General features: G+C 46.7%; 2 protein-coding genes across 2 annotated transcripts; one reads left to right on the top strand and one right to left on the bottom strand.

Moving 5' to 3' along the window:
- The first annotated feature begins 5,090 nt into the window (after positions 1–5,090).
- LOC136661669 (phospholipase A2 inhibitor and Ly6/PLAUR domain-containing protein-like) lies at positions 5,091–12,203 on the top strand. Its single transcript, XM_066639037.1, has 6 exons — positions 5,091–5,166; positions 6,272–6,345; positions 6,921–7,037; positions 8,358–8,507; positions 9,413–9,562; positions 11,826–12,203. The coding sequence occupies exons 1-6, from the start codon at positions 5,096–5,098 to the stop codon at positions 11,978–11,980; spliced, it is 717 nt and encodes a 238-aa protein (XP_066495134.1). The 5' UTR covers positions 5,091–5,095; the 3' UTR covers positions 11,981–12,203.
- A 2,921-nt stretch (positions 12,204–15,124) lies between these two features.
- LOC136661051 (phospholipase A2 inhibitor NAI-like) lies at positions 15,125–19,144 on the bottom strand. Its single transcript, XM_066638072.1, has 5 exons — positions 19,096–19,144; positions 18,044–18,160; positions 16,876–17,028; positions 16,619–16,759; positions 15,125–15,264 (listed from the first exon to the last, which is right to left on the bottom strand). Exons 1-5 carry the CDS (start codon positions 19,142–19,144, stop codon positions 15,125–15,127), a joined length of 600 nt encoding a protein of 199 aa, XP_066494169.1.
- Positions 19,145–25,367: the final 6,223 nt, after the last annotated feature.

Below are 25,367 nucleotides of genomic sequence, written 5' to 3'. Positions count from 1 at the left end.
TGATGCGCTCCCATGATGTTAATTTGGGGGCTTCTCATGTGATCCCATTGGACGAGCCAGCTGTCTGGGGAGTTGAGGGGGCGGGCAGGTAACAGGGCAACTCTCATTCATAGGCCTGGGAGACCACCACAGAACACCCACCCACCCGAACGTTCTGACAACACTGCTTTCCAACAGGACTCTTCAGGTGTTCTGTAACTATGGACACTCACGGAGCATCAGCACATGGTCGAGTTTTGCAGCCACATTCCATAGCTATGCCTTCTGCTCTCCCCACGGATAGCATTATTCTGAAGAGGAGGAGAAGATCCCTTTGCAGGGTGACCAGATACAATGGAAGACACAATGCCTATACCTTTAAGCATCGTATAGAAGATGGAGTTTGGGCAGGTGCAGCTCCACGTTGAAGGGTTTAAAAAGCTACACCTGCCCAAATTCCCTCTATACAATCGTTAAGGTATGCATAGGCCTTTCGTCCTCCATTGTATCTTGTCACCCTACCCTGTCCTTGTGATGCAGGGCCAGGGACATACCCTTCTCATTAGACCCGGAGTGGTGGAATCTCCATAGTTTCCAAGCATTCAAACATGGCACATTTCAGACAGCTGTCTTCTCTTTTCTTAAACCCCCTGACCTTTGACTGTACCTAAGGGTTACCCATAATCCTTCTGTAGATCAGTTGACTAGGGCGTGTGTAGAGATGGGAAAAATAGTTGAAATGACCCCCAAATCATGCAGAAATTTCCAGGACCAGTTTGAGCCTTGGTAGATGCCCATTTAAGCACTTTCCCTTTTCTGGAATGGAATTTGATTTAAAAAAAAAACACAGTTAGCACTTCAAAAAGAGAATATGCTTATAGCTGTGTTTGGGACAGTACCATGACATTTACAGTCCCTTTTCACCTTTCTCATGACCAAAACCATCTATAAACAGATATATATATTGGCAACCTTCAGTCTCGAAAGACTCTGGTATCGCGCTCTGAAAGGTGGTTCTGGAACAGCGTCTAGTGTGGCTGAAAAGGCCGATTCGGGAGTGACAATCCCTTCCACACCGGGAGCAGTCTGTCCCTGGTCTGTCTCCCTGGCTATGGGCCTTCCTTCTTTGCCTCTTTGCCTCAGACTGTTGGCCAAGTGTCTCTTCAAACTGGGAAAGGCCATGCTGCACAGCCTGCCTCCAAGCAGGCCGCTCAGAGGCCAGGGTTTCCTACTTGTTGAAGAGGACTTGTTGTCCTCTATAAACAGAGGACAAACATTAATCATCCCAGGCTGGGTTGGGGTTGTATGGTCAACAATGATTCAAGGCCACTGCGTTCATTTTATTGCCTTGCTGAGAAGAAGGAATGGTAAACTATTTAAAAACCAAGGTGTGGTTGACTTTTTCCCAGTTCCTCTTTCCTGGTTGATGGTCGCGTGACTTCACCTCGTGGCTCACTTTTTTTCAAAGGGCACGAGCTGTCACGATTGTGAAGAAGATCGGAAACATTTGAATCCAGTTCCTGGTGAGCCTCCTCCTGGAGGTGTAGGGCTGGCTGCCCCAGAGGTCCAAGGATTTCTGTAGGAATGCAGGGAGAGGAACCCCAAAGTTCAGACCGGATAGAGCAGGGGTGTCCAACTTGTTTCATACAGAGGGCCAAAGTTAGCATGCGTGGTGCCTGCTGAGGGCCAGAAATGACATCATTAAAAAGAATGTGACATCATTAAGCAGATGATGGCCAGAAATAAGCACTTTGTTCTCATATAGAAACTCATTAGCTGCAAATGACAGAAGAGAAAATCAGCAAATTTGGTTCACATTTTCAAGATACGAGGGAGCCCAATTATCATGCTGGGAGAAGCCAGTTATAACAGCGGCCAGAGAAATTGTTTCTGGGGCTGCGTTCGGCTCGCAGGCCTTATGTTTGAAACCTCTGGGGTAGAGGATTGTTCCTATATATGGAATCACAGTGAATAGGGCAATCTGTCCCTTCCTTGATGTACTGGCAACATTAGGAGGTGTCACCAATCTGTGGTGGAGGTTATGAATGTTTATGTGCACAATGGATGACCTTGCATTGATTAGCATTAGGAGGTGGTACAAGTAAGAATAAAAATACAGTAAGTCAAATGTAGCTTTTCTATGGATGTCAGAGCCCTCCCCTCCTTCATTAAGGTGGCTTTGCATGAGAGAGTGAGTCATCAAGCTTAGCAGTTCCATAAGGACTTTCTGTCTTGTCCGTCATTGAGAAGCACCCCATCTATAATTCTGACAGATCTGTGGTAAATCCTATATGCAAACCCAGTGTTTGTCAAACTGTGCACTGTGGCAGCTTGCTAGGTGGCTCTCCCAACATTGTGAGTTCACTGTGAGCAGTGAACTCATAGTGGCACCTCAGGATGCCCTCAGCAGCCTCTTCCTGGTTCTTCCAGGTGCCGCCATGAGTTCTCGCATGATCCAAGATGATGGCACCCATTTTCCTGGGCACCACCATCTTGGGTCATACATTGTTCTCATGCAATTCCCGTGAGAATTGCGTGAGATCTCACATGATCCAAGATTGCAGGTCCCAGGATTGCTGGGAAGAACAAGATTCCGCAGCAAAAGGAGGGCACCCTGACCATGGCACGCTTGGGAACCTCTGTGTGATCAATTTTATTTCCAACACCGATTTCAGATGTTTCAGAAGTAAATGGTCAGAGCCAAGCTACGGTCCTCTAAGAGCTGGACAACGCAACTTCCAAGTCTAGATTTGGATGTACAGGTGGGACCTTGGTATCCACTGATTTGGTATCCACTGATTTGACTCACCACTGATACCGAGGTCCACTTTTAAATGCCTTCTAACAAGGGAAAAAAAGACATCAAATCCAATTTCCTACCTTTGCACTCTTAAATAATTAGAATTTCATTCCATCAGATTCATTATTCACCCCATCTAGTGGCTGAATGCGGTATAGTGTGTATACCAATGCATTTTGGGGTGACAATAGAGCAGTTAGAAACCTGGAAGTGGGTCTTTAAAGCTATTTTTCCACTGATTTGATTTCCACTGATTTTTTTACATTCACTGTGGGTTCCGAATCAGAACCCCAGTGGATAACAAGGCACAACCTATAGTTATAGTGCCTGACCTGGCTTGCCCCGTTCAAGGTCATCCTGGCCCACCTGTAACAAATAAGAGCCTAGGAAGGCTCAGAGCAAACCTACGTCTCAAACGTTGCTGTTAACTCGCTCCCAATTTAGGGCCACAACAGAATCCGTTCAGAATAAGTGCCTGGGTGTTTCTTTTTCTTAACCTGTTTAACCCAGCTGACAATGGGTGGGGGGCTTGCTCTTTATGCTTGCACAGCACAGGCTACTGGGGAAATGAGGATCCAAACCAGCCACTTCCTGCTGAGGGTAGCGGAATTTGCCTGGATTCGATTTCAGCACATATTGTTCTCCACCAAAATAGATTTGTTTTTTATCAGCGAACTTGAACTGCATGAGGCTTTGTGTTAAAGACACGCTAGTTCAGAGCTGGCCCAAGACCTCCTTGGAGGCAGCTGGGCCCGGAGCAGGCCGGAGATTGCTGAAGGGTGGTGGGGTGTGTCACCCCCCAGTGATTATAACCCCTTGTGATGCCACTGCAAAGAGGCAGGCTTCACATTGCCGCAGTTACAGTAGGTTCCCAAATTCTGAAATGCGAACATCATTGCAGAGCTTCTCCTGAGATGAAGCATCGGAGAATTTTCAAGAGGAGTCTAGGTAATAGGTGGAACCTTTCCAGGGGTTCTGTTTTATCCCCTGCATCTTAAACTCCCTAATAGCTGGATCCCTTGACCTTTCATTCAGAGATACGTTCCATCTAGTTGCATGCAACTTACTCTTAGGAATTATGAGGCCGCATCCTCGGCATCACCTGGCAGGACAAAGTTCCAAACAACACAGTCCTGGAACGTGCTGGAATCCCTAGCATGTATGCACTGCTGAAACAGAGACACCTGCGTTGGCTCGGTCATGTCGTGAGAGTGGATGATGGCCGGATCCCAAAGGAGCTCCTCTATGGAGAACTCGTGCAAGGAAAGTGCCCTACAGGTAGACCACAGCTGCGATACAAGGACATCTGCAAGAGGGATCTGAAGGCCTTAGGGATGGACCTCAACAGGCGGGAAACCCTGGCCTCTGAGCGGCCCGCTTGGAGGCAGGCTGTGCAGCATGGCCTTTCCCAGTTTGAAGAGACACTTGGCCAACAGTCTGAGGCAAAGAGGCAAAGAAGGAAGGCCCATAGCCAAGGAGACAGACCAGGGACAGACTGCACTTGCTCCCAGTGTGGAAGGGATTGTCACTCCCCAATTGGCCTTTTCAGCCACACTAGACGCTGTTCCAGAACCACCATTCAGAGCGCGATACCAGAGTCTTTCGAGACTGAAGGATGCCAACAACAACTCTTAGGAAAGGGTATAGGCTACGATTTCAGGTTCACTGGTAACAGTGGCATCACTAGGGTTTATGTCACCAGGTGCGGGAGGCCAGTGCATCACCCCTATGACCTCCTCCCATGCAGGGGCAGGGCAACGCCCCAGGCAGTGGGCATGGTGATGAACCATCTCCCTTTCCCCACTGTTGTTTTTTTTTTTTTTTTTTGCTATAACTTTTGATAGAATAGAGATGTTTCAACGTGGTTGGTTTAATTGCATTCTGCATGAAATTAGACATCAATTGATTTATAATATGATGGTTTTATTCTACAATACCAAGATTTAAAAATTTTTGGTGAGAATGGTAAAACCCCCGCCCCATGCACATCACCCAGTGAAGCCCTCACCCTCCTCGCCCCCCTAGCGATGCCACTGATTGGTAACTAAGATGAACAGAAATCAATGGCACCTGCTTCTGGGCAGGCATGGATAGGTTTAGGATGCCAACCAAGTTCTTGAATCATTTCACATCTGAGAAAAAATAAAGCACAAAAAAGGGAAGCGAAATCAAACTGGTACAGAATCTAAAGGAAAATAATTCACAATTGTTGTATAACAGGGGGGACAAAAACAGGAACCTAAAAAAATTGGCTCAGATTTCTTCTTTATAAAGGGGCACGAGAGAGTGATCGAGTCAGAAAAGTGCCAATTACACATGAAAAGTCTTCATCTGCTCAAGTTGCCTCTTCCTACAAAGACCTGCCCAAGAGAACTTGAGAGGTCTCGGTAAGTCTTTTACCACCCGTCACCCCCAACCCTGCGACAGATATTCAGTAGTGTGTTGCTTCTGAACTTCAAGGGGCCATATAGGCTGTCAGCTCGGGAGCTCTGCCTTCTATGACTTGTTTATCTTCTGTTGAAGGTATCCAAGATGGTCACTCCTTTCTTAAACTAGGGTTGACCCCAAAGTTTTGAAGATTTGGCATTCCAAAAGGGTTTCAGGGTTCCACCCAAAATGAAACATCTGAGGAAGTTCAAGAGGGAAGTCAAATGGAAGACAATATCTCAGGGGGATTTCGGGATACCCCTAGATCTTCTATGCTATGCTATGCTATGCTATGCTATGCTATGTTTCTTGGCCCATTTAGAGCTTTCTTTCTTTCTTTCTTTCTTTCTTTCTTTCTTTCTTTCTTTCTTTCTACATCTGTATGATGTAGGTAGGGAGGAAGTTAGTTCCTGGTGTAAGGTAACTTAGATTTCATGCCCGAGTGGAATATTGAACTCAGATCTCCCAAGCCAATGTTCACTAAGGCACAGTAGTCTCTGGGATAAACAGGACCCACCCTGAGGGAAATTAATGTGGTGTGGGTGGATGAGGGGACGCATTCGCAAAACTGAAATGCTAACAGGATGGTGAAGTGTTTCGGGACTTGGACTTAGACCTAGAAGATCCAGGTTCAAATCCCTGCTTAGCCACGAAGCTTCCTGGGTGACCTGGGGTCAGTCACTATCGCTCAGCCTCAAACTACCTCACAGGGTTGTTGTGCGGACAAAAGGAGGGGAGAAACTAAAGCTACAATCCTATCCACTCTTTTCTGGGAGTAAGCTCCATTGGCTATAATGGAACTTACTTTTGAGTAGACAGGCATAGGATTGGGTTCTACATACACTGCCGTGTTAGGCTCCTTAGAGGAAGGGTGTTTTAAAAATTTGAAAAATAAAGACACGACAGTGCACAATTTCTTGTTACATGGTACTAAGCACAATTTTTTTTGGAGTATCTATGATATATTAGGTCATGTCTTTATTTTTCAGATTTTTAAAATACTTAATTATATATATATATAATGTATTTATTTATTTATTAAACTCCTGCTATGCCACATTACAGGTTTTGTTCCAGATTTCTCATCACCATGCACACCCTACTGGGACTCTTCATCTGCTTTGTGCTTGTAAATACAGGTAAAAAGAGGGGCACATAAGCCCTGGCCGGGAGGGGGGTGTTTTCTTTCATTTTGGTGTAATCTGATGTCAATATAGATCCTCTAAGCTAGAGAAGGGCTATGAAAAAGTCCAAGTTCCTGCACCTAAGGGTTGCCCTGACAATGTAGACGTGGATGCAAGAGATATACCAGAAGAAGGGGAGATGGTTCTGAGGATGGGGGCAGGAAATAAGAGAGGGCAGAGTTGTTTGGAATTAGGCAGAGTTTGAAGGCACAAGGATAGGCTTTGCATAATACCTGCAGGCCACACACAATGTTGGTGTCTCCAACCGTTGTAGTCTGTGGTCCAGAGCAAGGATAATCTGTTTTCAGGCAGAGTCTTGATAACCCAGTGTCAAGGGTAGCAGGTGCCTGCAAGTGGTTGAGCTAGATGACCATCTGGATATCGAGGCCCCACAGAAGAATGGGAGCCCTGTCTTCCATTGCATATGGCCACCCTGAATTGCAATGTTAGTCAGTGTTGCCAATACGAACGTTGGGAGAGGCACCTTGCCACCCCACAAGCTGTGTGTTGTTTTCCCTTGCCATCCCCAGGCACTTCATTGGAGTGTGAAGTTTGCGTCGGTGTCGGCCCCAGTTGTGTTGGAGAAATGGAAACCTGCAAAGACGGCAAAGACACTTGTGCTGTCATCTTGTCTGACAACTCATTAGGTAGGTGAGCAGGACTCCAGGTACGACCGACCTGATGAATAGGAGGGCCGGCCCTACTTTGAGGCATAGTGAGAAGGCCCTTCTCAGGTAGCAGATCACAATGTACAGGTTGAGTATCCCTCATCCAGACTACTTGGGATGGAAAGTGGTCCAGACTTCAGAGCTTTCTTGATTCTGGAATATTTGCATAAATATAATGAGATCTCTTGGGGATGGGATCCCAAGTGTTTTCACACTTCAAAAACACTTGTTTTCACATTGCATTCTAGTGGCGTAGCTAAGGGGGTGCCAGGGCGTCGCAATTGCACTGGGCAACAAGCTTTAGGGGGGGCAACAACCTGAGCTGGACACTAGTGGCCAAAATTGTGAAAACCTTGATATTTTTGAACGATATCACCATGTTATATACCATTTGATGCGGAATTTAATGCAGGAAACAAACCACATCAAAATATCTCTATTCTATCAAAAGTTATAGCCAAATAACCAGAAAATTAAAAAATACAACTGCATTATATAACAAAAAACTGGATTTTGGTAACTCAAAACTGACAAATGAGATTTTTCCAAGAGCCAATAAGATGTTAATATGGGGGGGGGGGGAGCCTGTGGGAAGACAGCAGAGCAAGTGAACAGCTAGCTGCTGGGGGGAGGATGAAAATATTCCCCCATTTTCACTTTTTAAAAAGCCCGACGTGACGTCACTTACAGGGCATCATTCTGAGCTCGGCACCGATCATTAACTATACCACCGCCATGTGTTCACACTCCATGAGTGCTCCTTCTGCAATCTGCATTGTGCTGCTCTGCGCCACTTTTTGCATCCCCAGGGGGTACAGGGCAGCCAGTTTCCTCTGCTGATTCCTGTGGTCAGGTGTGCAAAAAATCCCGCCTGACTTGCTGCATTGCACGGAGCCCTTGCAAAATTCAAACAGAAGAAGTCCTGCCAGCTTAGCGCCACCTTGCATCCCATAACGGATCATGCAATGGCCAGGAGCTGCCACCCCCCCCCCCCACAAGTCCATGCCGGCTTCCTCGCTGGGTCATTCTAAGCAGATCCAAAAAGTCCTGCTGGCTTCCTCTGCTGAGTGAGTAGAGGCACTAATGCCAGCAAGGTGTGGGTCTGTCTTGCCTATGATAATGGCGTGTTGCTGAAGGCATCTTTGAAATAAAATGTAGCCAAATGGAGAGTGTTATTTATTTATTTATTTATTTATTTATTTATTTTTAAGAGTACTAGGTTTGGGATTCTCTGCTGCTAAGAGGGGGCCGGGATAGCGGACTCCACAATAAATGCATGTTTCATTTCTCCCTCTGCAGATGGTTACACCAGCAAGTCTATTGTTAAGTCATGTGCATATTCAAGAAGCTGCACAGATGAAACACAATACGTAGAATATGGAGAAATATCACAAAGGGCTGGAATTGCTTGCTGCCAGGGGGACTCCTGCCGCACAGCAATCCCTGAACGTAAGTACCACCACCTTTCCATGCCTCCCTTCTATTCCTGATCTCGGCATTGCCGCTAATACATCACCAGTGTATCATTTTTTTTCAGGCTCTGGGGCCACTGGCCAGGGCCTGGTGTCAAAGAGCCGCCCCTGGTTTCCCCAGAGAGGGTCTGTTCAGTAGGGCTCAGCCACTTCCTTTGGGTTTTATGGCCGGACAGGGCGTCAGGGCTGACCTCAGACACTACTGGAGTGGAGGGGGGTTGTTATAGAACCCTGTTCCCCCTCCCCGATACCGAGACCATTGGTGTGGTTCTCCGGCAGGCGGCCCTCACCTGTGCTGCCTGCCTCACCCCTCCTCAGCCTGCTCATCAAGACGGGCCACCCCTACTTTATGGGGCCTCTTGGCTCCACCCAACTCCTCCCCTTTTTCCCCCAGATCCTTCAAAAGGGTGTCTGCCCTGGCCCCCACAGACCAAACTGTTGGTCTTTCTTTCTTGCTTCTGAAGTTGCTTCTGAACTTCAAGGGGCCATATAGGCTGTCAGCTCGGGAGCTCTGCCTTCTATGACTTGTTTATCTTCTGTTGAAGGTATCCAAGATGGTCACTCCTTTCTTAAACTAGGGTTGACCCCAAAGTTTTGAAGATTTGGCATTCCAAAGGGGTTTCAGGGTTCCACCCAAGATGAAACATCTGAGGAAGTTCAAGAGGGAAGTCAAATGGAAGACAATATCTCAGGGGGATTTCGGGACACCCCTAGATCTTCTATGCTATGCTATGCTATGTTTCTTGGCCCATTTAGAGCTTTCTTTCTTTCTTTCTTTCTTTCTTTCTTTCTTTCTTTCTTTCTTTCTTTCTTTCTTTCTTTCTTTCTTTCTTTCTTTCTTTCTTTCTTTCTTTCTTTCTTTCTTTCTTTCTTTCTTTCTAGTCTCAAGGCCACTGAACATCACGCAGCGTAACGGGAAACAATGCCCCTCCTGCTTCAGTTTGCTTTCCAGCACTTGCAGGGAAGATGAGATGGTGGAGTGTCTTGGAGCAGAGGATCACTGCATCGATTTAGAATCAAGCATCACTTACGGTAATACCGCGACTATGTGAATGTTGAGCTTTCCCTCCCATCAGTTTGCATTATGGAATGTGCTCAAGTCAACCAAAAAAGCATTTGCCAGAATCCATACTCCATCCCCCGTAGTCCTCTCCCCATCACCAGTTTCTGCCATCCCCAACAAGTCTCCTTCTCGTGCAGCAGATTCACTTCACATACTCATCCTACCATGACCGGATTGATCATTAGGCTAAATGCAGCATAGGGCAGAAGCTGAATGACTATAGGTCACTTTGACTGTAGTGTAGTAGTTTCCAAACTTCAGTTGGCATCCTTCAGTCTCAGCAGACTATGCTATCGCACTCTGAATGGTGGTTCTGGAACAGAGTGTCCTCTCCAGTGCACAAAGCCTGGGTAAAGTAGGTATGGAGGATAGGCTGTTACCCATGCAGCAAATCCCCCCTCTCCACGTCGCTGAAGTGGTCCAATGGAAAGGCAGAAGCCAATACTGTTGGTTCCAGCGACGTCGCAGGAGTTGCCAGAACGTGACTGTGTTCAGCCATGAACTGCTTCAGGGACTCCGGCTCTGGATTTTGCCTCGAGGTTGACTCCTGAAGCCTTTTCCATAACTGGATGTAGCCACAAGGCAGTGGAGGTTTGGGACCAGAGTTTTCCTTCTCTCAGATGAGCTGTCTTCCCAGGCTAATGAGTCCCATCTACCCGGTGGCTGTTTAGTCACCTCTTACGACAAGTACAGCCAAACTGAGGGCCTATTCTTAGCCTCCAGCCCCCAGGGGTTACCTGGGTTACAATACTTACCTGGGTTACAATACCTTTGCAGCTTCCCAGCTGTATGGGCACCACCATATTGAAACTCTTGAAATCTTGTGAGATTCAAGATGGTGTCACCCAGGAGAACAGATAGAAAGGACCACCAAGGTCATCCTGTTGCACCCCTGTGAGTGTGCTACAATGCCCTAAGGCAGTGGTTCCCAAGCTGTGAGCCATGGCTCCCTGGGGATCTATGGAAACCAGCCAGGGGAGATGCAGAATCGTGGCAAAAAACCCACTGCCCTATATGGTGTAGAGCAGCATTTCTCAAACTGTGGGCCAGGACCCACTAGGTGTGTTGCAAGTCAATTTCAGGCGGTTCCCCATTCATTTCAGTGGGTATTTTAGTAGACTTCATGCTTCCATGGTATGTGAATGCATTTGGGGAAATGTTACAGATCTGTACTTTTAACAGGCTTATATATATATGCTTTTAACAATGATAGTCAGTGGGACTTACTCCCAGGTAAGTGTGGATAGGATTGCAGCCTTTGCAGCCAAATACCTGCAATGGATTGAGGTATTTGTGATTTTTTTTTTTTTTAACAGCAACTGCTTGGGAGGGTTAGGAGGATTCTTCTTTATTTTATACAACTTATACTTATTGTAAACTTTAAATTTACTTAATTAATTTAATATTAATTTAAACCTGGGGGGTGTTAAAAATTTTCCTGCTTGAAGTCATTTCTGGCTATGACATCACTTCCAGCTTAATGACATCACTTCCTGTGGGTCCCCCAACAAATTGTCATTCAAAAAAATGAGTCCCTGAGCTAAAAGCCCCCCCCTCCCCATATTGCTCATCAACAAAATGTGGTTCACAAAGCAAAATGAACCAATAAATGGTTTCCTGTCCCTAAAGGGCTCGGAGTCTAAAAAGACACCAGCAACAGCCACTGGGAAAGACACCAAGCTGGGGTGAAGAGGGGCAGGTGCTCTTCTTGCTAAATGTAAGAGGACGCCACTTTGAAAAGTGCCTCTTTGCTCAGTTAGCAGGGGTTAAATGCAATGGCGGACCTCCCCAGCCCCATGTCCCAGGGCAAAGGTCCACCATTGTGCCCCCCCGGGATGTCGCCACCCCCCTGCTTGCAAATCCGCCTCCCCCCCCACTTATCTGAAGCTTATAGAGCCTCATGCAACCCCAGGCTGGGTTGGGGAAGCTTCCCCAATGCTTTAAACTGTGCTTCTGGAACACTGGAAGCACAGTTTCTGACCCCATCAGGAGCCTCAGTGAGGCTTCTACTGGTACGCAAGTCTTCTATAGGTGCACAAGTCTCCGTGCCCGGGGCATTTACCCCATGAAATGAATGGGAGGTCCGCGACTGCTTAAATGATCACCTAAAAAGTGCCTGGTCCAGTAGAGAATGTTGAGGAATGTCCTGGAGCCTATCAAGGCTTGGGCAGAGAGCATCAGTCATGGAATCTATGGCGTTCTTTGATGTTCTCTCTTGACTTCCACATCCAGGGCCAATCGCCTTAAAGATGGCACAGAAAGGCTGCGTTACCAAGGGGCTTTGCGCAGACTTATCACTGAGTGATATGAAGGTAAACGGGATTCACGCCAAGCTCACGAAGGCTATGTGCAAGGAAGCCACCCCCATGCAGCCATCTCCAATGTGACACTTGTACTGCTGGAATGATGACATCATTATCTTCTTCTCCAATATTGCTGGGCTCCTAACCAGCGACTTTTAACGCATCCATATTGTACTGCATGAACTTAAGGCTGTGCGCAATGTCTCTTTATCCTTAAAAAAAAGGCCATTTCTTGTCTCTTTAGGGGCTCTGAGGTCTTCTTTGTGTAAAGCAAATAAAAAATTAATGGAAATCTGTGCAAATAAAAGGTGTTCCTTTGTGCTGTTACATGAATTTGGTAGAGGGGGGAGGGCTCTATTGTGTTATACCCGGCATGCACCAAGTGTAACTTTTGTGTATCCTGGAATCCAGTGTGTAGCTTGACCCGCCTGGGACAATCACAGCAAATGGACACAGCAAAATTATGAAATTATGCCAAAAATAAATAACATTCACTTAAGCAATAACAAATATTGTATGGCATGTTCTCTATCTACTGCTTGAGAGCAGTGGTACCCAAACTTTTTGGAGCGGTGATGCATCTTGTCCTCCACGGTAGGTCACAACGTGATGCTTCTGGTAGTGCAAGAATGCTTTTCAGGAGGCTGCGGAGGGCTATTCTGGGTTGTGCTGGGCCCGGAACCCACTCTAATGGGCTCCATGAGCTTCAAAATGACCTCCATTTGCCAGATGCAACTTCTGGTTTGATTGGAAGTAGCTTCCAGTTGCTTTTGTTGGCCATTCTGAGACCCATGGAGGCCAATAGAGTGGGTTACAGGCCTGCCAGTTCTGCTACAACCCAGAAGAGGTGTCTGGGGCTTCCTGATAAGCATTCAGGAACTACCAGGAGCATTACTTCAGGCCCAGTGCACATGGGCTCACGACCCCTTCAGTGGGGTCATGAGTCACATTTGAAAAATGCTGCTCTAGAGATTTAACTCTGGGCACCCAGAAAAATCGGTCCCAGTGGAGAGGTTACAAGATGATACCAAACAAGCTATTTAGAAAACAGCCCCCTCTTGAATCCATGTGGGAACTTGGAGAGGTATGAAGGAAGTTGGTAGGGGGAGCAGAGAAGGAATTGGTGCAGGGTTAAAAACTAACTGGGAATCTGTTCTTGTTTAGTACCAGTTGAACCTGTTTCTTGGAATGAACATAAGAACAGCCCCACTGGATCAGGCCATAGGCCCATCTAGTCCAGCTTCCTGTATCTCACAGCAGCCCACCAAATGCCCCAGGGAGCACACCAGACAACAAGAAGACCTGCAAGGCCTCCTGGGAATTGTAGTTTAAGAACATAAGAACAGCCCCACTGGATCAGGCCATAGGCCCATCTAGTCCAGCTTCCTGTATCTCACAGCGGCCCACCAAATGCCCCAGGGAGCACACCAGATAACCTCATCCTGGTGCCCTCCCTTGCATCTGGCAGTCTGACATAGCCCATTTCTAAAATCAGGAGGTTGCGCATACACATCATGGCTTGTACCCCATAATGGATTTTTCCTCCAGAAACTTGTCCAATCCCCTTTTAAAGGTGTCCAGGCTAGACGCCATCAGGCAATGAAAGACATTCTAACAGTGAATGATAGCGTACAATTCCACAAAGAAAAAGGGTGTCTTGCACACACTTTCGCCTCTCCAAAAAATATCTAATTAGAGTTTAAATGCCAGGCACATGTCAATGGCTTGCACCCAAAGACCCAGGTGCAGAGGAGAGGAGGTGGATGCATCTAAGACACAGGTTGTGGCATGTAAACTCTGGTAGGCCATTAAAAAAAATCTGGAGAAAAACATGTATAAAGTCATATTCATGACAAGGTACAAGTAGGGTAACTTATGGAGTCACTTTTCTCAAGCACACATTTTTGACAGGTTGGAAACAGCCCATCACTGAGAGGATGTGGCCTTCCACTAGCAGAAGAGACCTTGGAATTCATTTTCTTGGATATCAGCCTGTCAGAGATAATCTTAAACATGATCATCCAGAACCAAACCCCAGTGATTCCAATGGGATTGACTCTCTAGTAAAGACTTGCCTAGGATTGTAGTCTGACAAGGAAGTACATCCCATTGAATGTAAGGAGACTTGCTTTCAAATCAATAGGTAGAGAATGCACAGTGACAAAGCCCAGTCCTAATGCATGGTGATTCAAGGTCTGATCCAGATTACCTCCCCGTTACCAGTGCCCCTGAAAATAATGGCAGAAGTGGGTGGTGTTCTGGATTTTCAACGAGTGGCTCACAAAAATTGTCATTTTTGGGAAGGGAGATTTGTTAGTAGGTCATCCTTGAGATGCCCAAGTCATATGGGTCTTTAAAGATCTCCAGTAACACCTTGAGTTGAACCCAGACACAGTGGCATCACTAGGGTTTGCAACACCCAGTGCGGGGGGTCAGCACATCACTCCCACGTTGGACCTCCTCCCATGTAGTGGGCAGAAGAAAGCCCTGGGCAGTGGGTGTGTTGATGCACCATCGCCCCACCTGTGCTGGTTTTTTTGGCTATAGCTTTTGAAAGAACAGAGATGTTTCAACATGGTTTGTTTCACTGCATTCTACATGGAAGCACATGTCAAATATATATAACGTGATGGTATTATTAAAAAATATCAAGATTTTAAAAATTTTGCCCAGTAGTGCGCGTTACCTGTGCGCGTCACTCAATGCAACCCCCCTACCCCCCCGTAGCAATGTCATTGGCCAGACACAAGAATCCTGGCTTCTCAATAATGTTGATCAAAGCCTTAGTCCATACTACAGTGGGCCTCCAGTAGAGTACACCATCAAATGTCTTTTTTGTAGCCGTTATTCCCGCTTTATCCCACCTTCCCTCTGAGGAATTTAGGCTGTTGCGCATCCTAGTCAAGGCTATGAACTGGAGTCTCTCCGCCTGCATCTGACACTCTAACCACTAAGACACCCTGTCTTCCTAGAGAGCAAAGCTCAACAGAACCGCACATCCCTGCATGAAATCAATTCAGGTCACTCAGAGGAGATTGCGTTGCATTGCTTTTAAAAATGGGGATTTATTGGCCACTCCTTGACAGTACAAAGGGGGAAAAAATCATGTCTACAAAGTGGTCACAGAGAGGCATATCTCACCGCAACGTCATTGGGAGGAGGGGGGATTACCAAGGAATCTTGACCAGGAGCAGCAGTCCTGAAGGCATCTGATGATCAAGGAGTCCTTCAAGCACCAAGTGATGCTGGTTGGCACTCAGCTTTCTCAATATCAGCATGAACGCCTGCATGGGTTACTTTGCCCTTCTTTGCAGCGCACACAGCTTCAGTCACACAGCCCTTCATGGTGGTGTGTAAGACAAATTTCCCTGGAGAAGAGAATTAAGATGGGCAGGGTCAACACTGAAATTTCACCCCAAAACGACATTCAAGGGGAACTTCCTGGTTCCTGCAGAGTCAAAGCATTTGAGAGTTTTTCAAGCAAGCCTAATGAGTTTCAATAAGAAAAAGAGAAATTTCTTAGGTCTTCTATATGTCCTTCGATGGGAGCCCAGAAGCAAGAGAAAGAAGAGAGACGGCACTTGTAGCTATTCATCATCCCAGTCAATTGGGGAATAATTTGTACATGCAAATGGAGTGGTGGAGACCAGAAAAGCACAGGGACAGATCTACATAATGAACTGTGCACTTGTGTAAAGGAGGGAGGCTCACAAATGAACCAAGGTGTAAACAGAGTAAGCTTTAGGGAGCTATATATGAAATAACAATTTTTTTGTTGAGTACAGCAATACCTTGACTTTCATCCACTTGGCTTTCATCGCTTTGATCTTTCAACCGTTTTCAATTCTAACCACATTTCAAATTTGGTCCAAGTGCTTTCTTGTTTTGTCCCATTTCGCCCAAACGTCCACAGCATCCGTCAATGTTCTTAAGGGCACAAGCCTAACCAGGTCTACTCAGTAGTAAGTTCTATTTTGTTCAGAGGGGCTTACGCTCAGGAAAGTGTGGTTAGGATTGCAGCCTAAGTAATTTTTCTTTTATTTCTGATGGGGGGGGGGAACTACCTTCCCCAGGTTCTGATCTGAGGGAAAACTCACACAATGAAGAGGCAGGCATCCCCTTACTTTGAAGATCTCTTTCTTTGCTTTATTCTTAAAAGCAATTGCCATCCGGGGGACATCTCTATCTCTGACCAGCAACTAGTCAGTGATAGAAACATGCTTGTCTGATCTTGGAAGCTAAGCAGGGTCAGGCCTGGTTAATACTTGGATGGGAGACCACTTAGGAATACCGGGTGCTGTAGGCTTCTACCTTAGTCTTTTGAGACTGAAGGTTGCCAACCATTACAAAAATGCTCATAGTATATATACAGTCCAGGAACATGCGGTGGGTGGGGAGGCAGGTGAGGCAGAGCCTCCCCACAGGAGTCCTTCGAAAAGTGCCACCACATGTGAGGTAGGCAAGCACACACAACCTATGCATGCAGCATGGAGATTTCCAGTTGCCTTTTGAGCTGCACTGGGTGCAGCATAGGCCATGGGCACTTCTGCACCAGCACAGTTTAGGATTCAGCTACCCATAAGGCTCTGCTCTGACATTCATCCATTTTTGATTCTGGTCCCTAACCAGACCAGACCATGCAAGATATTGCTGTAATTAACTTCAGCCCCAGATGCGATTCCAACTGTGTTTCCCCCTTGCAGATCTGGAACTTAGAATTACCATATATTACTTTCTCCACCATATTCAGGCAGAAGTTCTCAGCTCCAACACAATCCACGGTCTCTGCTTCGCACCCAAAGGGAGACAGAGAGTAGCAGCCTTGGCATTGCTTCCCGTTGGGTTCAGTCATTGCTGGTGGAACTGAAACAAAACAGAGGACACTGGTCAGCATGCTCAATAACTTTAGTCTGCCACTTTTGGATGACAGAAGTCCTTTCTTGGGAGTATTCTGGCAATCCCAGGTCAAGAATACCTACACTGAGGAAAGGCAGTTTTACAGGCGTCCCCAACACAACAGGAGATACTGGTTCGGACATATTTCCCCTGTCCAAAATTCATATAGTTTGGGAGTGAGCTGCAGGCACTGGAGGACTCGCAGGTCTTTATCACTGTCCGAATCGGCGTTCCAGCTGCAAAGGAGGGAGAAGACCAAGAAAGACGTTTGCTTAGTGGAGCTGAGTTGAAAGTTCTGGGAGAAATTTCAGTTCAAAGTTAGCGAGGGAGAATGAACATTGACGAACATTGATAGAAATCACTCCCCAGCCAAGGCTGGCTTTAACCGAATTGGACCAATTGGTCCCAACTGAACCCCGTGCCCCAGGGGGTCTCACGCTAGGGTAATCTGGTCTTGTATGCCATTTTATAGCCTAATGTGCTTAGATCCATTTGATCAATTAACCCACATGCAACTATTAAGTGCACAATTTGCATATTAAGTGCTTTCTGTTCTACCATCAATATATGAAGTCTATAATAAATTTCATTTATATCTATAAGATTCTACAGACCTTGGCTGTGAACCTGGGGTCTCGCAAAAAAGGTTTCCTATCGGGCCCTGCAGCTCCTAAGGCTAGTTTTGCTGCTACGACCAGTTTTTTAGTGTCACCCCAGGAAACTAATAGGAGATAAAAATGGGAATCACCAGCTCCCTAGAGATGCAGCATTGCCATTGGGAAGCCCCCACCCCATTGCCCTGTCAAAATACACCACCCATTGCACCACCTGCAAAAGAGCTAGCAAAATTAGGGTGGGTGGTTATTGAAACTCAGTCTTTGTTACACCCTCAGTTTAACCCTCTGTGCAAAATGGGTGGAAAATGTGTGCAAAACCACTCTGGAAAACTTTGCTAAACTTTTTGAAACTTGTTTTGGTGCAAAATTCATGCAAATGTCTGGAAATCCGGTCTGCCTGGATGGACTTTGGGATGGACAAGCACCAGCTGGGGGCCTACATACCTCTCAGAAGTAAGAGTGCTTCAACTTTTGAAATAGAAGGAAGACTGTGTCCACCCACTGGTTATTTCTAGAAAATGCCACACTCTGATAAGTGTGGGGATGCACACACACAGGTAAAAAAGGTTGAAGGGGAGCTAAATGAGTCTTCATTCTACTCTGACCATTTGCTCTTATGGTCTTTGTCACCAACCTAAAGAGTTTTCAGAAAGGATGACGGCACAGGTGTCTTGTCCGACATCACAAGTCTTCATACTACCAGTACAGGTGCTGTCAACAGCAGAACAAACTTCGCATTCCAGGCAGATTCCTGGAGGAGGGAAGGAACAGAGAAACAGAGCCCTAGTTATTTGTGCATGTGTGTTCAATCCTAACCCACTGAGCACTCGCTCCTTCCTCCATCCAGTTACCACAAACTTTTATCGGTGTGCCAAAGTGCTGCCACAGGCTATAGCTACACCATACCCTTATATTGATTTTATACCAGTCCAGCTGTTATGGTTTCCTTCAAAGGATTCTGGGAAATATCAGTTGAGGAGGGTCCTTGGAATATGTTGGCTCCCCTCAAACGCCACCATTCCCAGGGTTCCTTGGGGTAAAGGTTGTCAAATCAGTTCCAGCCTAAAAGTGAGAGTGCTTACATTGCTTGTCAGGGGGTTGGGAAGTGTTTCTTCGCACACCATTTGTCATGGCCCTGAAGTTGGATTCCCCCTACTTTTAAAGATGAAGGATGAGGAAGTTTGGATGCAGAGACAATCTCCTGAGTCTCAGAAACAGTCACCTTGCCAAAGACTCCCAAGGAGAAGGGAGACCTGGCAAAGGTGGCAAAGGGTGGCCTGACCCTTTCTTCTGAGTCTGAGGGTCGCTTTTCAATGTTTCAAGGGGGCACCTCTCATCTGCTGTACTATCTCCAGGGCCAGCTGGAGGCTCTGTTGGGGCTACCACCTGAGAAAGAGGGGCACGTTCTCTTTAAACAAAAATAATTTTTCAGAGGAGATGGAACCAGAAACATCCACCTGACAGCCAGACTACTATGTGCCTTTAGATGGCTCTCTGTCATTGCTGGGACAACATCAATCGTTGGGTACTGTAGCTCCAGGCTGAACGTGCCCCTTCACAGTGAACTCTCTACAGTCCTGGACTCCTGCCAATTCTTGCTAGACCTGGGGAGTTCAGTCTAGGACTTGATACCAGCTTTAAAGCGGAACATTTTCCCAGAGGGAGAAGTTGCCATTCTCTCCTTACCTGTCCTTAGAAACACAGAGAGGAGGAAGAACCCCAGCAGAGCCCTCATGTTGACGGGAAGCAATAGCGAAGAATCAAATTTTCTAGATCAAAGTGCCTGTAACAATATTCAAGGAGGATAAATGTAAACATAGGTCTCCCCTTAACTCCCAAATCCAACCATATTTATATTTAAGAGTGCTGGAGAATCATATCTGTCAAGGTGAGAAGTATTTTAGACAGGAGCAGAAAGTCTTACCAAAAGTTCCTCGAGAAGCTGTTTTGGCACCGCCGTGAACAGCCGTTCCAATTGAATTAGATTTCTGACCCTGCTCTCTACCTTATAAAGCACTTCTTTGATTACACACCCATTATGATTTTGTTTCGCCCATCTCAACATCAATAAAAGCTGATAATTTGTTTCCTTCTCCTCCTGTTTCTCTCACAATGGTGCAATTATTTCCCTTTCCCCAAACAAAGGGAGTCAAGTGCTTGGCACCACAAGGGCAAACACCAGGGGCAGAGAGGGCTACCCTTGTGACTTCTTATCATCTTGGGAAAGTTAGAAGGAGGAAGTAGGTAATAAAGGGGGGTCACTTGGGGAGCTAAAGGTTTCTATTCTGAAGAGCCTGAGTCTGTGCCATTCATGGCTCGTGCAATGTCTCTCATGGAGCCCACCAAGTGCTTCAGGGAGCACACAAGACAAGACACAGCCTGCATCCTGGTGCCCTCCCCTGCATTTGGCATTCTGAGGTAGCCTACTTCTAAAATCAGGAGCTTGCACCTACCTACCATGACTTGTAACTCGTGATGGACTTTTCCTCCAGAAATTTTTCCGTTCCCCTCTTAAAGGCATGCCGTCACCACTTCTTGTGGCAAGGAGTTCCACAGACTAATCACACTCTGGGTAAAGAAATATTTTCTTTTGTCCTAACTCTCCCAACATTCAGTTTTAGTGGGTATCTCCTGGTTCTGGTGTTCGGAGACGGAAAAGAAGTTTTCTCTATCCGCTCTATCCCTACATGCTCCCTAGTAGTACCCAAATCCCTCCCCACCGATGCAGCCGTGCCAACAGAGCATGCACAGAATATGCAGGGGGAACTGGAAAGGTCTCCTTGGGGTAAGTGAACATTTGCTCACCATGGTAGGTAAGCGAACAAGTGGCATGCAATAGCGACGGTAAGGGAGACAGACAGGTTTAGGGATATTTAGGAAAGGCTTCGGCGTTTGGGCCTCTTCAGCCTAGAAAAGAGACGCCTGAGGGGGGACATGATTGAGACATACAAAATTATGCAGGGGATGGACAGAGTGGATAGGGAGATGCTCTTTACACTCTCACATAATACCAGAACCAGGGGACGTCCACTAAAATTGAGTGTTGGGCGGGTTAGGACAGACAAAAGAAAATATTTCTCTACTCAGCGTGTGGTCGGTCTGTGGAACTCCTTGCCACAGGATGTGGTGCTGGTGTCTAGCCTAGACGCCTTTAAAAGGGGATTGGACAAGTTTCTGGAGGAAAAATCCATTATGGGGTACAAGCCATGATGTGTATGCGCAACCTCCTGATTTTAGAAATGGGCTATGTCAGAATGCCAGATGCAAGGGATGGCACCAGGATGAGGTCTCTTGTTATCTGGTGTGCTCCCTGGGGCATTTGGTGGGCCGCTGTGAGATACAGGAAGCTGGACTAGATGGGCCTGTGGCCTGATCCAGTGGGGCTGTTCTTATGTTTTTAACTACAATTCCCAGGAGGCCTTGCAGGTCTCTTGTTATCTGGTGTGCTCCCTGGGGCATTGGGTGGGCCGCTGTGAGATACAGGAAGCTGGACTAGATGGGCCTGTGGCCTGATCCAGTGGGGCTGTTCTTATGTTCTTATGATATTGGAGCATGCAAGTGCCATCAATATCTCCCCCAGTCTGCCTCCCTCCCCGCCCCATTCCACTTCCTGCATTCCCCCATTCCACCCTCTCCCCCCCTTGTTCTGCCCATGCCACTGTCCACTGCTACCAGGTGGGTAGTGTACCTAAAATGGCTGCCACTAGAGGCCATTTTATGACAACGAACTTGAGTTCTGCTGTCATAAATCCCTCAGCGTGTCAGCCCAATCCATGATAGGACTGGGCTGTAAATGCGCCCCCCCCCCCCCCGTTTAAAACCAATCTCCAATCAGTTGGTTGACCTGAACATTCTGATTGAGAATAATTTGAAATGTCCTCATGTATATGAGAACAACCTAAATGATTGAGTGCTGATGTCATCATTTCAATTGCTGAGTGACAGGTAATGGAGTGAACATTCAAAAACTGTGCACATCTGAGTGGTGAAATGAGAAATTATGGTGCTTTTTAAAAAATAAAATAAATTTCCAGCTTGATAGTTTTTCTTATTTCTTTTAAACCAGATTCTTGGTTCTCTAGAACAGTGTTTCTCAACCTGTGGTATGGGTACCACCAGTGGTACTTGAGGTGGTGTCTGGTGGTAGATGTGGGACCCCTAGACACCTACCGCCCAGCAGCAACGCCAGGAATGTGACACAGTCAAAAGCGGTAGAAGGTTCGGCTCAGTACGCAGAGCTTCGATGCGTGCTTTTCTGCTCTCAAAGAAGCCCTCCTGTCCTCCCTGAGCCTCTTACTGGTGTTGGTGCATCGCATCTGGCCTCTCAACCCAGAAGTAACTGGTGATGATGTCATTGCCAGTTACTTCCTGTGGTACTTCAAACAGGTGGACCGTCTAAAGTGGTACAGCTGAGGACAAACATTGAGAAACATGGCTCTAGAACAGTGATTCTCACACATTTAGCACTGGGACCCACTTTTTAGAATGAGAATCTGTCAGGACCCACCAGAAGTGATGTCATGACTGGAAGTGACCTCATCAAGCTGGAAAGTTTTTGAAAATCCTAGGCTGCAATCCTACTCCACACTTACCCAGGTGTAAGTCCCATTGACCATCCTTGCTAAAAGAATATACATAGTAGCTTGTTAAAAGTCCAGGTTTGTAACATTTCCCCAAATGCAGTCACACACCATGGTCGCATCAAGTCTGATATATTAAAAATAAAATGTTGAAGTGAATGGGGACCCACCTGAAATTAGCTCGCGACCCACCTGGTGGGTCCTGACCCACAGTTTGAGAAACACTGCTCTAGAACAAAGAACAGTTATGGCCCAACTAATCTTATCAGTTGCCGATATTATTCTGACCTTTTAAGCGGGACAAAATAAAGAAGTGGGAAGCTTTCAAGTATATACTCCAACTACATTTTAATGACTGTGAGATTGGTGACTTTTTTCTTCTGAAAAGTTAGTTGCCAGGGCAGGTTAGCACTCCCCTGCCCTTCCCACTAGGGAAAAGGTCTCCTTCTCCATTCTCTCCAAATGGAGAGGGCCCTGCAACAGATATCTAGAGAGAAGTTTCAGCAGGATGACCCTGAGTTATCACAGACTGACCCAGCATATGGGTACTCGGGTCTCACTGGAGCTCCTACACCATAAGCAAACTTGAGAAGGGGGCAACAGTAGCATATACCATGGAAAGGGGAATCCTGGTTGAGAAGGGGTTGGTTGTGCTTGGCTTCCTACTTATGGTTTTTGACCAAAAACCATGAAACCTACTTATGGTTTCATGACTTCAGTAGGATATTTTGGCATTGAGTTGAGGGTTTTTTGACTGTCTCCTCCAGACCTTCTGTGAATATCTGAAGGAGGGTGCAAAAACTCACACACTGAGCCCACACCAATGGGGGGGTTGCAGATAGTAAATTGTACTGGGGCCCAGGGTCAAAAACAGGACCCAGGAGTCAAAGGAGGGGTGGGGCAAACGTTTCCTGGGATCTTACATTTGCGGATCTCCCCAGGGTTCATGGCGGGGGTTGCAGGGGCTACATCGTACCTGGGCCTGGTGTCCAAAAGGGGTCCCAGGAGCCAAAGGAGAAGAGCTGGAAATTTCCTAGGGTCTCAGAAATTATTTCATGAATGTTTGTGTGAAGACTAGCATTTGCATTTTGTGTAAGCCTTCTTAGAGCCCACTCCTATGCATGTCTACTCAGAAGTAAGTGCCATTATAGTCAATGGGGCTTACTCCCAGGTAAGTATGGATAGGATTGCAACTGGGCAGCGCGATCCTAACCTGCGCTGCAACAGGCAGGCTGGTGGGTCCAATCTGTATGTAGCACAAGTTTGGGGCTGTCTGAGGCTCAGCCCAAGTCAAGGGGAAACTTTTCCCCTTACCCCAGGGAGAGCTGCAGCAGCCCCAATGGGGCTACTCGAATCTGCGCCACCAGAATCAGTGGTGCAAATCTGAGCAGCCCGGGGCTTCCGCAGGTTACTTAGGAACAAGTCCAGCATCCAGCATAAGTGCTGGATCCTGATCCCGCCTCCCACTCCCCGCCCACCCGCCTTCAGAAATGTCCACCACCCACCCCGAAGTGCCTCCTCCCTGCCTCTGCCTTTCTGGGCCCCAGGGCTCGCATCAGTGCGGGGAGGCCAGTCCATGCGCCACCTTATCTCCCCCCAAGAGTACCGGGAAAGTGCTTTACTTTAGCACTTTTGTGACAATCTTTGGCTGTCACAAGGAGTTTGTACTGGCCGAAGGGATGCTCTGGATTGCGCCCTTAGTTTTATATGTCTTAATTCAGAGAAATTATGATCCCTTGATCATATGAAATTATGATCCAATGGAGAAGGGGAGGAACTCCAAAGAAACATTGAACCCCATGATAAAATTTCTCTCAGAGGCCTCCTGATAGCCATGCATTTGATCAATCCTCTGCAAGTGTGTGGTGGAATGCATGGACATTGGGGTGTTCCTGATTGGATTGCGTCAACTTTAGAGGTGTGGGTGACTACCAGCTGCCCATTGTCCATACAATAAATGCGCAGAGGGTACAAGTGAACAGGACTGGGTTCATCTGTTCCTTGTGTTTGTCACAAGATAGCTACCACTTTCTGTGCTACGTGCCTGGGAGGTAATTTGGGGGCAAGGAAGAAGTGATTCAAGAAAACAGAAAAGGATACAATTCCTTAGTCACTGAAACACTTGAGAAATATTTGCCCTTTCAACTGAAGCAAACACGCTTTTGTTCAGAGTGGCGATAAACAAAATCTGATACCTGGAAATCCTTTCGAGAGAGGCACTGTTGCAGCTGCCAGGTTGGACACATCCAAAGAAATGTGAGATTTTTGAGGCAGAGCCTGGGGAGGTCCCAAGTGTACTGATCCTTGCAATATGGAGGGGTGGATCCAGTACTGGGGCAGAGCACAGAGGTCAAGGGGTGGAGGCAACCAGCAGCCTAAAAATAACCTATTAACCTTTGTCCATCCCTCCCCCCCAATTAGGAAGAAACTGGACAGATGGATTTGTTTCAAGCAAAACTGGTGACCTGGCGTTGTCTGTCTTAAAATGGTTAAACTTGGTTGCACAGAGCATTTGGGTTCCATCACGAAACAAAGAAGCTCAACAAGCTGAAACAAACAATTGTTGAATTGTATTTGCTTTTGAGAAAATGTGAATAAGGGTCGATTCTCGGCATCCCCACTGGGGATTCTGTTCCTGGAAACTATAGATAACCAAATTCACAGCCTGACCCACAGAGGAGCTCCCGGTTGTGTCTGGAGGTCATGTCTGAGAGGTCCTCTGAGTTGCGGAGAGGCAGCTTGCAACCTCCCCATGACTCAGAATACCCCCCAGAGGCTTTTAGCAGGAAGTTCCAGTTTTCATGTCTGAGAGGTCCTCTGTGGGTCCTCTAGTGTCAGATTAGGAGCCTCCAGTGGGTCAAATCCACTGATATTGAACCCATGGATAAACCCATGTATGTTTTTTTTAAAAATTCAATTGCGTGGTTTTTTCTGGATGGGGCAATGTATACATTTGAATGCAAGTATGGAAACTTGAGACATGGAGCCCTATAAAACCAAGTCCTTTCTTTGGTCTTGTTTTTTCCAGTTCCACTTTTATGGGTTCCACAATGACCACCCAAAACAGTAGCTGTGCACTGGAGTGGCTGGCTTGCCCTGCCTTGGGGCCTTGCTCTACACTCTCCTCTCCCAAACCATGTCACCAAGGGCCAGGCGACAACACAGACACATGTGGACACAAGGGGATTGGACAAGTTTCTGGAGGAAAAATCTATTACGGGTTACAAGCCATGATGTGTATGTGCAACCTCCTGATTTTAGAAATGGGCTATGTCAGAATGCCAGATGCAAGGAAGGGAACCAGGATGAAGGTCTCTTGTTATCTGGTGTGCTCCCTGGGGCATTTGGTGGGCCGCTGTGAGATACAGGAAGCTGGAC

The sequence above is a fragment of the Tiliqua scincoides genome, chromosome 10 (genome assembly GCF_035046505.1).
Source record: "Tiliqua scincoides isolate rTilSci1 chromosome 10, rTilSci1.hap2, whole genome shotgun sequence".
Taxonomy (NCBI): domain Eukaryota; kingdom Metazoa; phylum Chordata; class Lepidosauria; order Squamata; family Scincidae; genus Tiliqua; species Tiliqua scincoides.
This window is presented reverse-complemented; position numbering and strand designations above follow the sequence as displayed.